Raw genomic sequence first — 16,952 nt, forward strand, 5'->3', positions numbered from 1 at the left:
AATCCCAGAACCCCAGGCTGCAGACAACTACGGGTCCCAGTAGGTTTCACGGTGTGAACTAGGGTTCGCCTCTAGGAACCTGCAGCCTGGGTTCAGCTGAAGGGAGCGTACGCCGTGCGGAGGTAGCGGGGAGAATCGAGTCAAGCTTTACGCCGCTGCGCAGACGCCTCACACGGGCCGGACGTGACGTAGGAAGAGTTCCGGCTTCGGCCTCCGCCGCTGCCGCCGCCGCCGCTACTACTGCCGCCGCCGCTGCCGCCGTCGCCGTCGGGGCTTGTTATTTCTAAAATGGCGCCCCTAGACTTGGACAAGTATGTGGAGATAGCGCGGCTGTGCAAGTACCTCCCGGAGAACGACCTGAAGGTGAGTCCAGCCGGGGCGGGAGCGCTGCTTGCGGGCTCGCCCCTTCCGGCAGTGGGGCTCCCGCCGGCCCGCCCTTCCTCTCTCCGCGGGACCCCCGCCGGCATCCCGTCCGGTCCCGTTCCGGTGGAGGGCCTATTGCGGGGCGAAGCGACCGGGTCAGACCAGGCGTCACGCGGAGAGCGGGAGGGAGCCCAAGTCCCCCAAATGCTGTCCTAGTTTCCTTGGAGGGGATCCCGAGGGATGTCGCGGCCTCTGCCCCAGGGTTGCCCCTCTTGGCTTTCGGACTACCCCAGGGCTCGGAGCCCTGACAGCTTTGCTTGGAGGACTCCTCTCCCCTCTCCCCGACCCCGGTCTCCCGGAGGCCGACCGAGTCCCAGCGGACAGTGCCCTCGGGATGGGGTCATCCCTCAGAAGTGGTGACAGGAGCGTGGGGTGGCCGGCGTCTGACAGGAGATGCCACCGGCTCCCGGAACGCGACCCCAGTGTGTTCAGGTCTCGGCGGAGTGAGAAGACGGTGGGCCAGGGCGGTCAGGTAGCGATGTCAGAGAACGCCAGGTCTTCCCTCTTTCCATACCCCGCGTCCCAATTGCTTGGTAGGAGCGTTGCTTTCCTTCTGCTAATTCAGATATGAACCCGTTTTCCAGTAGGTTGTTGAGCTAATTTCAGTGTGTAAAGTAGTAGGCCTTCCATGCAAATACTTTTCTGTTCCTTAAGTTGTTTCCTCATAATCCCTTCTGAACTCAAGATTTCATTTTCTTGGTTTCCAAAAGGAGACGAGTCGTTCCTTGCTACTGCTTAGTCCGAGTAACAACAGTGCATGTATGTGTGGGTAAAGAATGGATGTAAGGGAAGAGGAATTCAGTTTGGGGTATACTGCTTTTCTGACAAGTGTTCCCATGCGTTTGTTAAAACCAGTGCTTAGATGTCTGACAGTGTTTAGCGGTGAGTCCTAGTCCCCGTTTTACGTGTTCAGTTAACTTTGATTTGCTGTGTAGTAAGTGGGTAAACTGTTGATGGTTTTGAGTCCTTTTTTTTTTTTTCTTTCATCTGTGGATTTAAAGCAATTTATCTTTGTAAATTCTTTCTCCTAAGGAAGATATTACTGTTTTTTTTCTTTTGCTCTGTTGATACAGGAAGTTGATATTTTAACATCAGTCAACAAGTATGCAAAATGTTTAAGGTCACATCAGCTCTGGTGGATGTAAGTTAAGTGTATTTGTTGATTATATGTGCTGTATGATGGGGGAGCCATTCGTGTGCATTTTCCCCTTTTTAATAGGATAATTTGATGAAAACGAGGACAAAGCCAGTACTAGAAATGTAGCTTTTATTTATGTTCATCTGAGTCTTTCAGACATGAGTTTTGTAGCTTCCTTCTGTTATATGCTTTTTTAAGGAAGTGAGGATACAACCAACATTGGGACCTAATTAGTGGAAAACTAACCAGATGTCTTGTGGTAGCGTTGTTAATTCCATAGATGAAGTTGATTTTTTCATACCAGTGATTTGATGTGGACTTTTTTGTTCTTTAGCGCATATAAAGCTGTTTTAAGCTTTGTGTTTATAATTAATAAAACGTTGCTTATTACAATATGTCTTGATATTAATTTGAGATTGGCTGTTGAAATTATTTGAAAGATGATCAGTTGGATTTTCTTTAGGTAAACTTTTAGTTTGATAAACATTGGATTTCCTTCCCATCTTAAGGAAATATAGATATCAAACCATTTCATTTCTCTTTGCAACACTATTGGACTGTGCTTAGTATGTATCTGTTTCTTAATAAAAACAATTTTTTTTTAAAACCTTCTGGGCAACTACTGGGAAGAGAGAATTCTGAATTTTTCTCTGTAAGTGGAGGCTTTTCTTCTTTGTCTTGGAAATGGTTTGATCAGATTAATGTACTTGTGCTGTTCCTGTCTGGAGTATTTTTAAAGAAATTTAATTTTGTTTCTATTTCTTGGCATGAATTAGAAACTAAAATTAGACAAGCCAAGAAAGTATTTCAGGAGTACCTTTTCTGAAGCTTTAGAGCCAAAATAAAAGATTGTGTCAGAGGAAAAAAACAAACCATTGGGGCTACTTAATGGTTTGTTCTGGTAGAAAAGACAGCAATTCACCTGTATTTTCAAATTGATTAGAAGTTGGAGGCACTAAATAAAATAATAAATGCATAGGATGTTTTAGATCTAATCACGATTTCTCTATATCTGAATTGGAAGTGGTCAGATCACTAGTACTGGATTGAATGTACAAAGTTGTTTTGTAAGAATAAAGATGAAATATATGAAAGTGAGTGGGCCAAAACATAACCTTTCTTAAAAAAGAGCTCATGTGGTTCTCATCTACAATAAAGATTTCAGAGAGGATCATAGGAGATACAGATTCCATATCTGGCCAAGTGGAAGAACGAATGATAAAGGCGGGTTTACTGAATACTGAAGAATTTTGGGGAGTAGGGATTCTATAGTTTGTAGATTGATCTTTTGAACGGTTCTTAAAGATGACATGCAAGTAAAGAAATTGCACAAGGAACTGTGCAATTCCATAATAACCACTTTTGTGAATTAATAGTTAATGTAATCTTTTTGGAACTCATTTTTGTGTTTAGTTTGAGCCTTCTCTGAGTTTTTCATATAAGGCTCCTGGGTCTGCAAAGTTGTATCTTTATTTGAAATGCTTCCATAAAGCTTCAAAAAATTCTGCCTGGATTTTTTCTGAGATTTTGCACCTCCTCATTTCAAACTCTGATTTTATAGATTCTCATCATAAACAGTATGCAACCCATTAGTTTAGTCACTCACCTTAGTGCTTGTGTTATTGATCATTCTGTTTACCTGAGTGGTTTTTCATTGTATCTTTTTCAAGTAAGGAAAATCAAACCCAATGCGGCAGATAGGAATATATTATGGCTTTGTATAGGGCTAGAAGAGTGTCTTCAAGACCCTCTCTGGTAATAGCTGCCATTTTGTTTATCTTTTTGGCCACAGAATCAGTCTTCTATGGCTTATGAAAATAGTCTACAACAGTGCTGTCTGGTAGAAATAAAATGGTCAGAAACATGAGCCTCGAAAGGTCAAATTTAAAAAAAATAGAAGGGAATAGTTGAAATTAATCTTTTTTTTTTTTAATGTTTATTTATTTTTGAGACAGAGAGCGACAGAGCATGAATGGGGGAGGGTCAGAGAGAGGGAGACACAGAACCTGAAACAGGCTCCAGGCTCTGAGCTGTCAGCACAGAGCCCGACGCGGGGCTCGAACTCACGGACCGCGAGATCATGACCTCAACTGAAGTCGACCTTCGAGCTGAAGTCGGCCGCTTAACCGACTGAGCCACCCAGGCACCCCTAATCTTTTTTTTTTAAGTTTATTTATTTATTTTGAGAGAGTGAGCAGGGGAGGGGCAGAGAGGGAGAGAAAGAATCCCAAGCAGGCTCTGCGCTGCCAGTGCAGAGCCCATCGCAGGGCTTGATTGACAAACTGTAAGATCATGACCTGAGCCAAAATCAAGAGTTGGATGCTCATCCGACTCCCCAGGTACCCCCCCCCTTTTTTTTTATCTTAGTAATATTTTATTTACTAGCCACCCAGGTACCCCCCCTTTTTTTAATCTTAGTAATATTTTATTTAACCCAATTTCAACATGTAATCAGTATAGAATTATTAATTTAATATTTTATCCTTTTTGGGGTACTGTCTATGAAATATGTATATTTTACGTTTATGACACATCGACATTTGGACTAATGGCATGCAGCTGTAGATGTCCTATGGAACAGTGCATGTCTCTAATGACTCCCTAGTCCCTTTTCTAGAATTTCAGAGCTAAGAGTAAATCAGAGTTCTTCTAGTTCTGTACCCTTCTTACTTTACTGAGGGGTACTGAGCTCCACAGAGTTTATGATCTGCATAAGGATGTACTCCTAATCAACGAACTAGGTTGGAAAGCCTCCCTATTCAGAGCTCTTTCTGATGCAGTTAATAGCTTTTTTAGGATGACAAATAGTATGCTTTTCTAGGTACATCTTCCACTTTACTTTCCTTTTTACTTCCCATTCTAAGCACATTGGACTGCTCTCTTCTGACAACATGCTCTGTACTTTCCTCCTCCTTTGCTTCTGCTCAGTCTGTTTCTATCACCTACTTTTTAAATACTTACATAACACAAATATTAAATCATTTAATACTCTATGAGTTATGTATAATATTTGCTCCATTTTGTAGACAGGTAATTGAAGCACAGACAGGTTAAGTAACTTTCCAAAGTTACAAAGCTGGGAAGTAGGTGGAGGAGCTAGGATTCAAACCTAGGCAGTCTGGGTCCAGGGTTCACATCTATAACTATCACTTATATTTCTTCTGTATAGTACCCCCCTTGCCCCTTTTGGGCTCTAGCTCAGATGCCACTTTCTCTATTTCTTAGATTTCTCACTTACTCGATTCTACAGTCAGAATTATTAGCAATGATTAGAATGTACATCGCTGCTTACAGTTTTCAGGGTACCTTCATGTTTATTCTATCATTTACACAGTTGTGTAAGGCAGAACAAATATCAGAGCCAAGACTTGATGAGGTTTAAGTGGGTTTTGCTATAGTGACTCAGCGGAGTATATACCTGAATTTAATTGCTCTTAAAAATTCCCGTTTTGGGGGGTGCCTGGGTGGCTTAGTCGGTTAAACATCTGACTTCAGCTCAGGTCATGATCTCGCAATTCGTGGGTTCAAGCCCTGTTTTGGTCTCTGTGCCTAGAGCCTGCTTCGGATTCTGTCTCCTTCTCTCTGTCTTCCCCTCCCCCGCTTGCACGCTGTATGTGTGTCTCTCTCAAGAATAAATTACCATAAAATTTTTTTAGAAATCCTGTTTGTTTGTTTTTTCCTGCACTGACCTTTGCCACATAGCACCTTATTGTTCCACTTTACCACTCTGTCTTCTGTGGTAGCAGATATGTCAGTCTCTACTACACTGCAAAGCTTCTATTTTTTCTTCTTCTTCTTCTTCTTCTTCTTCTTCTTCTTCTTCTTCTTCTTCTTCTTCTTCTTCTAATTTAGAGAAAGTGCAAGCAGGGGAGAGGGGCAGAGGGAGAGAGAATCTTAAGCAGACTCCACACTCAGCGTGGGGCCTGATGTGGATCTTGATCCCATGACCCTGGGATCGTGACCTGAGCCGAAATCAAGAGTTGAACACTCAACTGACTGAGCCATCCAGGTGCCCCTAGACTACAAGTTTCTTGAGGGCCAGGATCACGTATGTTTATTTTTGTATTCTCCATAGTCTTAGAGAACACTGCATTGTATGTGATAGACAGGTAGTTAAGGTTCGTTGAATTTAGTTGTATACTGGTTTTTGGGGGCGCCTGGGTGGCTCAGTTGGTTAAGCGTCCAACTCTTGATTTCGGCTCAGGTCATGATCTCGTAGTTTGTGAGTTCAAGCCCTGCATCAGGCTCTGTGCTGAGAGCACGGAGCCTGCTTAGGATTCTCTCTCTCCTTCTCTCTCTGCCCTTCCCCTGCTTGTGCACGTGTTCTTTCTTTCAAAATAAATAGACTTAAAAATAAAGTAAAGTATAGGGGCACCTGGGTGGCTCAGTCGGTTAAGCGTCTGACTTCAGCTCAGGTCATGATCTCGTGTTCGTGAGTTCAAGCCACGCATCAGGCTCTGTGCTGACAGCTCAGAGCCTGGAGCCTGCTTCAGATTCTGTCTCCATCTCTCCCTCTGCCTGCCCACCCCCCACATTCTCTCTCTCTCTCTCAAAAATAAACATTAAAAAAATTTTTTTAATGTAATTTTATACCGTTTTACAAACACACATTTCTTCAGATGTCTCCTTTTGTCAAGTACTGTTCCCTATGGGTCCTAGAGATAGAATCTGATACTTCTCTCTACCTTTGAGGGGCTCTCAATATAGTAAAAGAAATAGCTAAACAAATGATTATTGCATGGAGTGTTAGGTGATATAATAGAGGGCTGTTCAGGATATTGAGGAACATATTAAAAGCAGCATCTAACTGGAGCCAGAGATGATTTCACACAGAAGGAACAATGAGAGAATGAGCAGAGTTTGTTCAGGTAGACAAAACAGGAAGGAAAGAATGTTCAAGCAGAATAAATACCATATGCAGTGGTATAGCTTAATCTGAAAGAACATGACCAGTTCAGGGAACTTCTAGTGGTTTGGTTGGCTGGAGATGGTGCTTGGAAGGCAGGCAGAGGCCAAATCATGGAAGATTAGGCTGATAAACTTGGATTTTTGTCTTTTAGGTGGTATATGTATAAACACATTGAAATGCTTTTACATTTTAGGGGAAAACAAATCATACTGTGACTTTGGGATGTTGTTTAAAATATAGCTAACTAAAGAGAAAAGTAGATTCAAAGAAAACTGTTACAGGAATACACTGTATTATAGTGTATACAACATACACTGTTGTATGTGGTGGGAATATGACAAAAATCATGAAGATGTTACCTGAATAGAGTTTTGGAAACACTGCCATAGACAGAGGAGTACCTTTGAGAGATTTTTAAGGAGGACTGTGACAGTAGGTTTTAGAAATCGGGGCGCCTGGGTGGCTCAGTCGGTTAAGCGTCTGACTTCAGCTCAGGTCACGATCTCGTGGTCCATGAGTTCGAGCCCCGCGTCGGGCTCTGGGCTGATGGCTCAGAGCCTGGAGTCTGCTTCCGATTCTGTGTCTCCCTCTCTCTCTGCCCCTTCCCCGTTCATGCTCAGTCTCTCTCTGTCTCAAAAAAAAATAAAAACAGTAAAAAAAAAAAAAAAAATTAAAAAAGAAAAGAAATAGTTTGGCAGCATTTGTAGACCATGGTTTGGAATGGGACAAAAATGTCACAGAAGCGGTAGGCCGAATGACAGGAGATTTTGACGTAAGACAGTGACAAGTGATTGTGGTGTTTAAAAGGAGATGGGAGCGCCTGGTTGTCTCAGTCAGAAGAGCATGCGACTCTGACCTGTGGGTAGTAAATTCAAACCCATGTCCCATGTTGGGTTTAGAGATTACTAAAACAAAATAAACTTCAAAAAAAACAACTAAATAAAAGGAGATGAAGAAGGTATAGTAGGACCTGTTGACAGGTTAGGTCTAGGTTATGAGAAAGAGAGGAGTTCAACGTAACCGCAGTTTCTGGCATAGATTACTTAGTAAATACTGAAACTAGATTAAGGAATGTAAGGGAGTTTGGTTTGGGCCATACTGAGTTTCAGATGCTGCCAAGTCAAGACATCGAGGTAGAGATGGCCAGAAGACTGTTAGATACACAGGCTGGTTAGGTAACAAATATTTATTGATTGTCAAATGTGTTTTCAGACACTAATAGTTCTAATAGTTTTAACTCAAGAGAAAAGTCTAAACCAGTGGTTCTGAACTGGGGGTGATTTTGCCCCTGAGAAGATATGTGGCAGTGTCTGGAGAGGTTTTTGATAGTCACAGCTAGGAAGTTACTGTGGGTATCTAGGGGGTATAGAGGCTAGAGATGGTGCTAAATATCTTATAATGCACAGGACAGCAGCCCCTCACAACAAAGAATTATCCATAGTGCCATGGCTAAGAAACTTTGGTTTAGGTTGAAGATACAGATACTCCCTTCTGCATTGTAAAGGTGTGAATGTTCTTGTCATTTTGGATTCCAGCTCCTCATTCCCAGTGGTTTGTAGAAGTTCTATACAAAGGCTATATAAAAAATAATTTTAGATAGATTTTTGTTTCTTAAGCCAAGAGATTTTATAAATACCAGTATGTTAAAGGAAATAGTATGCTTTAGCTAACAAGAGCAGCTAAACATAGAATTACAAAATTTAAAGCCCAGTGTTTTAAATTTGAGGGGCAAGAGGGAACAGGAAGATAGGAGCAGAGAACAGAATGGAACCTGGACTATCTTGAGGGAAAGGTAGAGAAGGGAAATAGGTTCATCTAAGAAGGGGGCTATGAACCCCTACTTGTCCAAGGATTGGGAATTCATTGGGCACTGTGGGGAGAGATGGGTGTAGTTTGCCCTAAGATTGGGGAAGATTGAGAATCCTGCCTCAGTGACTGTTTTGGAGCAATAAGAGAAACCACACTGCATACAAACTGAGCAGTAGAACAAAGCTGTAAAGGGCTTTGGAAGAAAGGGTCGTGTGTCTTCCCCATGGCAAGGGTACACTCCTTGAGGCCACTGTGTGTGTAGTTGGCTGACTCATGTAGAGTTTGTACTGAGATTTCATAGACTTCTTACTTTGTATGTGCTTGGTTTGAACTTGTAAGCTACTGCTGAACTGGAGAGATGAGAGGAAATAGCTTTGGCTTAGAGATTCAGCTCTTTAAGTCCTCATTTGGAACCACAGAAGTGTCAGTGACAAGAGGCAGCTGTTATTTTACTCCAGGTAGTGTGCCTGGCCTTGGGTTGAAGATGTTGCCTAAGTAGATTACATGTGTTCCCTAGACACTCACCAGCTTTTAAGATTGGCAAGGTTTCACAGTAATGTTCTTGAGTTTATGGTCTACTGTCACTTTCAGATGAGCCCTGAGGGGTATGGGCCGGTCACTAGGGGTGGCTAGCAGTTAAGGGGGCATTATGGGGTAAGAGAGCCAGACATATGTGGGTGCAAATTCTGGCACATTCAACATGGGAATCATGGAGTCCCTCAGGAATCTGTGCTGTCATTAGTTTCAAAATGTTAATGATATCTTACCTTGTTCCCAAAAGAATATAGAATGGCTTATGAAGGTGCATTCAATATAGCAAGGTAAATTACATTTAGAATAAGTAAGAAAAATGAGACAAAGAATGTAAAGATAGGAAACCAAGATGGAGCCAGTGGTAAAAGTAAGAATTGTATACAAAATAAAAGCTGTGATGACTAGATTACTTCTTTGAGATTAAGTCCTAAGTTTTCTAGGAGTCTACTGAAAGATAGAAACTGATCAGTTAAAAAATTCACCAAAGATTTGTCTTTGTCTCAAAGGTGCAAACACAATCTTCTCAGGGAAATCACACCTATCCCTGATAGAGGGAGCAAAGAGACATTCCTCCATTGGGTCCTCCTTGAAGGTAACTGTTTAATAATAGCATCCTATGCACCTTGTTTATAGTCTACACAGTGACCAGCTCTGTTTCCTAGAATGTCCCTTACCACAGCTGTATGGCATGATGTTAGAGTATAAATTTGGGAGGTGCGCCTGGGTGGCTCAGTTGGTTAAGCATCCGACTCTTGATCTCAGCTTATGTCTCCATCTCAGGGTCATGAGTTCAGGCCCTGCATTTTGGGATCCACATCAGGTGTGGAGCCTACTAAAAAAATAATAATAAATAAAATATATATGTATATCTATATCTATCTATCTATCTATCTATCTATCTATAGAGAGAGTGTTGTAATTTGGGAAAAAGCAATTGGGAAAGGAGGGTAGTATAATGCAGGGTGAGGACAGGCCTCCCTGAAGGACAGATTGGCTTAATTCAGGATGGAGTTTGTAGTAGGTTTGTAGGTTTGTTTGGGTAACATTTTATTTATTTATTTTTTTTAATTTTTTTTTTTTTAACGTTTATTTATTTTTGAGACAGAGAGAGACAGAGCATAAACGGGGGAGGGTCAGAGAGAGAGGGAGACACAGAATCCAAAACAGGCTCCAGGCTCTGCGCGGTCAGCACAGAGCCCGACGCGGGGCTCAAACTCACGGACCGCGAGATCATGACCTGAGCCGAAGTCGGCCGCCCAACCGACTGAGCCACCCAGGCGCCCCTGGGTAACATTTTAGTAACTGATCCTCAAAGGGATGTACACAGTGGAGCCTCCAAATTTACAAGTAACTAACAGTTTCGTGAGAGTGGGCAAGTAGCCTGATCAACATGGTAGGAAATAGAGAACTTTTCCGGAGATGCATTATGGAGAGAAGAATGGGAGGTAGCTTCTTTGGCAGCTTGTGTCAGAGGATGTATTGGGGGAAACATTGAAACTCCTGGTATGGGTTCCGACCTTCACAGATGGAAGTTTGGCCTTTTCTTAAAAGGTGTAAAATCCAGAAGGGAGTGTGAATGAGGCAAATGCCTGAAAAGATGCAGGCCTCATGGGCAACACACAGAAAACTCTGCCCAGTCTTATACAGATCAGCAAAGTACTTCTATAAATACATTGGTGAAATTCTCTTTGAGAAGGTTTGGTGAGTGTACCTGAAAAAATAGTACAAATATTAATTAGACAAGGCATTATATCTAAATAAGGTGGGTGAGGTCCCAAGATAGGTACTTTAAAACATCACTGTAGGGGTGCCTGGTGGCTCAGTCAGTTAAGTGTCTGACTTCAGCTCAGGTCATGATCTCACAGTTTGTGAGTTCTAGCTCCATACTGGACTCTGTGCAGAGCCTGGAGCTTGCTTTGGATTCTGTGTGCCTCTCTTTCTGCCCCTCCCCTGCTCACGCTCTGTCTGTCTGTCTGTCTCTCTCAAAAATAAACATTAAAAAAAAATAAAAATCATTATATTCTCTTATTTAAAAAAATTGTATAATATCAGAAAAAACATTTCAGAAATGTTTGAGATTGGAAGAGCAGCCATCTCCATAAGGAGTGATTTTAAGTGGTTTTTATCAAGATGGTTATTATTATTATTATTGTTTACTTTTGAGAGAGAGAGAGTGCATGCATACACATTGGGAAGGAGCACAGAAAGAGGGAGAGGGAGAATCCCAAGCACGCTCCACATTGTCAGCACGGAGCCTGATGCGGGCTTGATCTCACAAACTGTGAGATCATGACCTGAGCCAAAATCAAGAGTCAGATGCTCATGTGACTGAGCCACTCAGGTACCCCTAATTATTATTATTATTGTTTTACAGTAACAGGTTATGTATATATACGTATATACAGACGTATATATACGTATATACAGACGTGTATATATATATATATATATAAATAATAGACTTATTGAGTAATTTATATCATAAAATTAAATTAAATTTATTTGTAAAAGTTTTTTAATTTTTTAAATATTTTATTTATTTTTAAGATTATTTCTTTATAAAGATGTTATTAAATTTTTTTTTAATGTTTATTTTAGAAGGAGAGACAGAGTGTGAGTGTGGGAGGGGCAGACAGAGCCGGAGGCACAGAATCTGAAGCAGGCTCCAGGCTCCAAGCTGTCAGCACAGAGCCTGCTCAGAGCCCGACATGGGGCTCGAACTCATGAGCCGTGAGATCATGACCTGAGCTGAAGTAGGATGGTTAACTGACTGAGCCACCTAGGTGTCCCTATAAAGGTATTTTTATGTAATATCTACATCCATCATGGGGTTTGAACCCACAACCCTGAGTCGCATGTTCTTGCTGACTGAGCTAGCCAGGTGCCCTTTTTTATTTATTTTTAAGTTTTTAATTTTAAAAATCTTTTTAAAATATATATTATTAATTTTTTATGTTTATTTATTTTGAGAGGGGTGGGGAGGGGCAGAGAGAGAGGGAGAGAGAATCCCAAGCAGGGTCCATGCTGTCAGTGCAGAGCTTGATGTGGGACTTGATCTCACGAACTGTGAGATCATGACCTGAGCTGACACCAAGAGTTAGGTGCTTAACCGACTGAACCACCCAGGCACCCCTCCTTCTGGGTCATGTGTTATATAATTCATTGTACACTTATGTAGTAGATCGAGGATATAACTGTGTATGTATGTGTATAAAACTCTGCAGAGCACTTTGCATGCACTGTCTCATTTAATACTTAGAATATCCCCAGGTAGGTGTCTCTGTTTTGTGGATGAAGAAACTGAGACACAGAAATCAAGTAACTTGCTCAGGGATACACAGCTAAGTAAGGGACAGTAAGCTAAGTAATCTGTAAGAGATAGAGCTGATTGTTTGGCCTCTGGTCTTTTTTTTATTTCAAAGGCTGTGCTCTTAACCTCTGAACTATGCCATGGCATTAATTGGTGTGCCCCTTTTCTAAGAGGATAAAATAATCTGGGATTAGTACTTGTTGATTAGGAATAAAGGAGTATTGCCTCTCAGCCCTACGCTGTTTCTCCAAAATTTGACCTTGCAGCGGCATTGAATATAGTTGATCACTCACTCCTCTTTTTCTTTCTTCTTCTTTTTTTTTTTTTGTCCCCACCCTTGATCACTCCTCTTTTGAGTCCATTTGTTTACTGGACTTCCAGGATACCACATTGTCATGGTTGCCTTTCTGTCTCACCAAGCTGTCTCTTTTGCTTTTTCCTTCTTTTTTGCCTAACTTTTAAATATTGGTATATCTGAAGGATCATTTATTGATCTTATCCTTTTCTCTGCTTGTAGCTACCACTTTAGTTATATCTTCTAGTCTCATGTATGTATGTATGTATGTATGTATGTATGTATGTACGTACGTATGTACGTATATCCTGACAATCTCTAAATCGGTCTCTCTGACCCATAGCCTTTTCCTTGAACTCAAAACTCATTTGATCACTTGTTTACAGCACATCTGAGGCACTTGGAAATCTGATAGGCACCTCAGACTTAATATGTCAAAATCAGATTCTTCTAGCCAAATAGTGGAAACAACCCAGATGTCTAGCGACTGGTGAATGGATAAGCAAAATGTGGTAAATACATACAATGGAATATTATTTATTTATAAAAAAGAACAAAATAATAACAAAGGTTACAATATGGATGGACCCGAAAAGCATTATATTAAGTGTAAGAAGCCAAAAGGCCACAAAAGGCACAAAAGTCCACATGGACAGGAGCACCTGGGTGGCTCAGTTGGTTGAGTGTCCAACTTCTGCTCAGGTCATGATCTCATGGTTTGTGAGTTTGAGCCCCTCATCAGGCTGTCTGCTGTCAGTGCAGAGCCCACTTCAGATCCTCTGTCCCTCTCTGCCCTCCCCAGCTTGTGCTCTTGCACTCTCTCTCAGAAATAAATAAACATTAAAAAAAAAAAAAAAAAAGGCCAGATGTCCAGAATGGACAAATCCATGGAAACAGAAAGAAGATTGATTAGTAATTGCCTAGTGCGGTGGTGCGGAGTTGTGGGGAGTGACTACCAATGGGTACATAGTTTTTTAGGGGTGATGAACATTTTTTTTTTAGTTTGTAGCTTGAGGCATTTAAAAATTTTTTTTTTTTTAACATTTATTTATTTTTGAGATAGAGAGAGACAGAGCATGAACGGGGGAGGGTCAGAGAGAGGGAGACACAGAATCTGAAACGGGCTCCAGGCTCTGAGCAGTCAGCACAGAGCCCGATGCGGGGCTCGAACTCACATACCGCGAGATCGTGACCTGAGCCGAAGTCGGACGCTTAACCAACTGAGCCACCCAGGCGCCCCAAGGCATTTTATTCTAAAAAGCTGGCACTTGTATACATAAACTAACAAGAACTTAAAATTCATCACGTTTACTTCATTTTTTAGTTCGACCTTCTAGTAAATCTTTAGCTTCATTGATTTTGGCTGCTATATAAGGAGATCCTTCCTTGTCTGGGTGATTTAAAAGCATAATTTGTTGATGAGCATCTCTTATTTTTCCTTTATTGGCAGTAGGGCTTACACCTAGTATTAATGCTGCTGCTTGTTTTGTTATTTTGGATTCAAACCCACCTCTGTAATAGCCATCACTGAAGGCAGAATTTGGTAGACTTTGTAAAACTTGTTTTACTTGAGGTTCCATATTGTGTTTCATGGCTTGCAAAACATAACGGCCTGCAAATCCTGCAGCAGCAACAGTCAGTCTGACTGCTGCCGCTGCACTGGCCATGGCTTTGGCTTGGTTCCCCCACCTCCGCCGAGAGCGTGGTCCTTCCCAGCCCAGAGTTTGCAACCAACCAGTTCTCACACAGTGATGAGGCCACCACCAGCAGGCACCGAAAATGTTCTAAAATTAATTACAATGATGGTTTCCCAACACTGAGTATACTAAAAAACAACTGAATTTTGGAGTTATTTTTTGGTATGTGAATTATATCTCAATGAAGTTGTTGAAGATCGAATTCTTCATTCCCCATCCCTCAAACTAAACTCAAACAAATCAAAACAGTCTGCTCATGAAAGAAATCATTGATAAATTAGACTTCATTAAAAACTTTTACTTTGGGGGCGCCTGGGTGGCTCAGTCGGTTGAGCGGCCGACTTGGGCTCAGGTCATGATCTCCCGGTCCGTGAGTTCAAGCCCCGCGTCGGGCTCTGTGCTGACAGCTCAGAGCCTGGAGCCTGTTTCAGATTCTGTGTCTCCCTCTCTCTCTGACCCTCCCCCGTTTATGCTCTGTCTCTCTCTGTCTCAAAAATAAATAAAACGTTAAAAAAAAAAAGTACTTTAAAAAAAAATAAAAACTTTTACTTTGTAAAAGACATTGTCAAGAGAATGGGAAGATAAGCCACAGACTGGGAGAAAAATATTTGCAAAACACTCATCTGAGGGGCGCCTGGGTGGCTCAGTTGGTTAAACGTCCGACTTCAGCTCAGGTCACGATCTCGCGGTCCGCGAGTTCGAGCCCCGCGTCGGGCTCTGGGCTGACGGCTCAGAGCCTGGAGCCTGCTTTGGGTTCTGTGTCTCCCTCTCTCTCTGCCCCTCCCCCATTCATGCTCTGTCTCTTTCTGTCTCAAAAATAAATAAACATTAAAAAAAAAAAAAAAAAAAAAAAAACACTCATCTGATACCAGACTTTCATCCAAAATATGCAAATCAGGGGTGTCTGGGTGGCTCAGTCAGTTGAGCATCCGACTTAGGTGCAGGTCATGGTCTCACAGTTTGTGGGTTTGAGCCCCATGTCGGGCTTTGTGCTGACAGTTTGGAGCCTGGAACCTGCTTCAGATTCTGTGTCTCCCTCTCTCTCTGCCCCTCCCCTGCTCACTCTGTCTCTCAAAAATGAATAAATTTTAAAAAAAAGTTTTTTAAAAAATATGCAAATCAAAGAACTCTTAAAATTCAATAATAAGAGAACTGCTCCATTAAAAAATGGGCCAAAGACAGGAGCAGACACCTCACCAAAGAAGATATACAAATGACAAATAAGCATATGAAAAGGTGCTCCTCATCATGCATCATTAGGGAAATACAAATTGAAACAACAGTGGAATACCACCACAAGACTATTGGAATGACCAGAATCCAGAACATTGACAACACCAAATGTTAGCAGAGTTGTGGAGCAGCAGGAACTCTCATTCATGCTTGATGGGAATGCAAAATAGTATAGCCACTTTGGAAGATTGTTTGGCAGTTTCTTACCAAACTCTTATCATACGATCTAGCAGTCATGTTCCTTGCTATTTGCCCAAATTAATTGAAAACTTATGTTCACCCAAAAACCTATATATGGATGTTTATGGAAGTGTTATTTATAACTGCTAAAATTTGGAAGCAACCAACATGTCTTTATTAGGTGAATGGATAAATAAGTAGGCACACCAAGATAATGGAATATCATTATTATTTTTGAAATTATTTTTAATTTGATTTATTTATTTTGAGAGAGATTGAGAGAGAAAGCAGAGGGGCGGAGAGATAGGGTGAGAGAGAATCGCAAGCAGGCTCCACACTGTCAGCACATAGCCCAATGCAGGGCTCAGACTCAAGAACTGTGAGATCATGACCTGAGCTGAAGTCAGGAGTCAGTTGCTTAACCTCGTGAGCCACCCAGGTGCCTCAACAATGGAATATTATTTAGCACTAAAAAGAAATGAGCTATCAGGCCATTAAAAGACATGAAGGAAGGGTGCCTGGATGGTTCAGTTAGGCGTCTGACTTTGGCTCAGGTCATGATCTCAGGTTTCATGAGTTTGAGCCCCTCATCAGGCTCTCTGCTCTGAGCACAGAGCCCGCTTCAGATGCTCTGTCACCCCCTCTCTCTACCCGTCCTCTGTGCGTGCATGCTCTCTCTCTTTCTCAAAAATAAATAAGCATTAAAAAAAATGAAGGAATCTTAAATGCATATCATTAAATGAAATAAGCAAATCTGGAGACTAAGTAAGGTATGATTCAAGCTGTATGACATTGTGGAAAAGGCAAAACTGGTGACAGTAAAAAAGATCAGTGGTTTCCAGGGTTTGGGGGAAGGGAAAGATGAATCGATGAAGCACAGAGGATTTTTAGGGCAGTGAAACTATTCTGTATGATACTGCTATTCTGTATACATGTCATTATACATTTGTCAAAACCCATAGAATGTATAACACCAAGAGTGAACCCTAATGTAAACTGTGGACTCTGTATAATAATGATGTATCAATGTAGGTTCATTAGTAACACGTACCACTCTGATATGGGATGTTGGTAGTGGAAGAAACTGTATGTGTTTGTGAGCAGAAGATATATGGGAATTCTCTATATCTTCTGTTCAATTTTACTATGAACCTAAAATTGCTCTAAAAATTAAATCTATTTAAAAGAAAAAAAAAAAAAAACTGGGGCACCTCAGTGGCCCAGTTACTTAAGAGTGTGACTCTGGATTTCAGCTCAGGTCATGATCTCAGGGTTTGTGAGATCGAACCCCTAATTGGACTGCATCCTGACAGCGTGGAGCCTGGTTGGGATTCTCTCTCTCCCAAAGAATCTACAATAAGAAAATCTTTACTTGGAGTCTTAACCATCTTGATAAGACTATTAACATCCTTGTAGTTACTTAA

General features: G+C 41.5%; 2 protein-coding genes across 2 annotated transcripts in view; one reads left to right on the top strand and one right to left on the bottom strand.

Annotated features, from left to right (window-relative positions):
- The first annotated feature begins 180 nt into the window (after positions 1-180).
- Positions 181-16,952, top strand: part of PPP6C (protein phosphatase 6 catalytic subunit) — a 37,150-nt gene continuing 20,378 nt past the window's right edge. Inside the window, exon 1 of the mRNA XM_058694139.1 lies at positions 181-363. Within this exon, the coding sequence (XP_058550122.1) occupies positions 289-363 (75 nt within the window). The 5' untranslated portion in view covers positions 181-288. The remainder of the gene's footprint in view (positions 364-16,952) is intronic.
- On the bottom strand, positions 13,666-14,085 carry LOC131491340 (mitochondrial import inner membrane translocase subunit TIM14-like). Its single transcript, XM_058694144.1, has one exon. It carries the CDS (start codon positions 14,083-14,085, stop codon positions 13,732-13,734), a length of 354 nt encoding a protein of 117 aa, XP_058550127.1. The 3' UTR covers positions 13,666-13,731.

The sequence above is a fragment of the Neofelis nebulosa genome, chromosome 12 (assembly GCF_028018385.1).
Source record: "Neofelis nebulosa isolate mNeoNeb1 chromosome 12, mNeoNeb1.pri, whole genome shotgun sequence".
Lineage (NCBI taxonomy): Eukaryota > Metazoa > Chordata > Mammalia > Carnivora > Felidae > Neofelis > Neofelis nebulosa.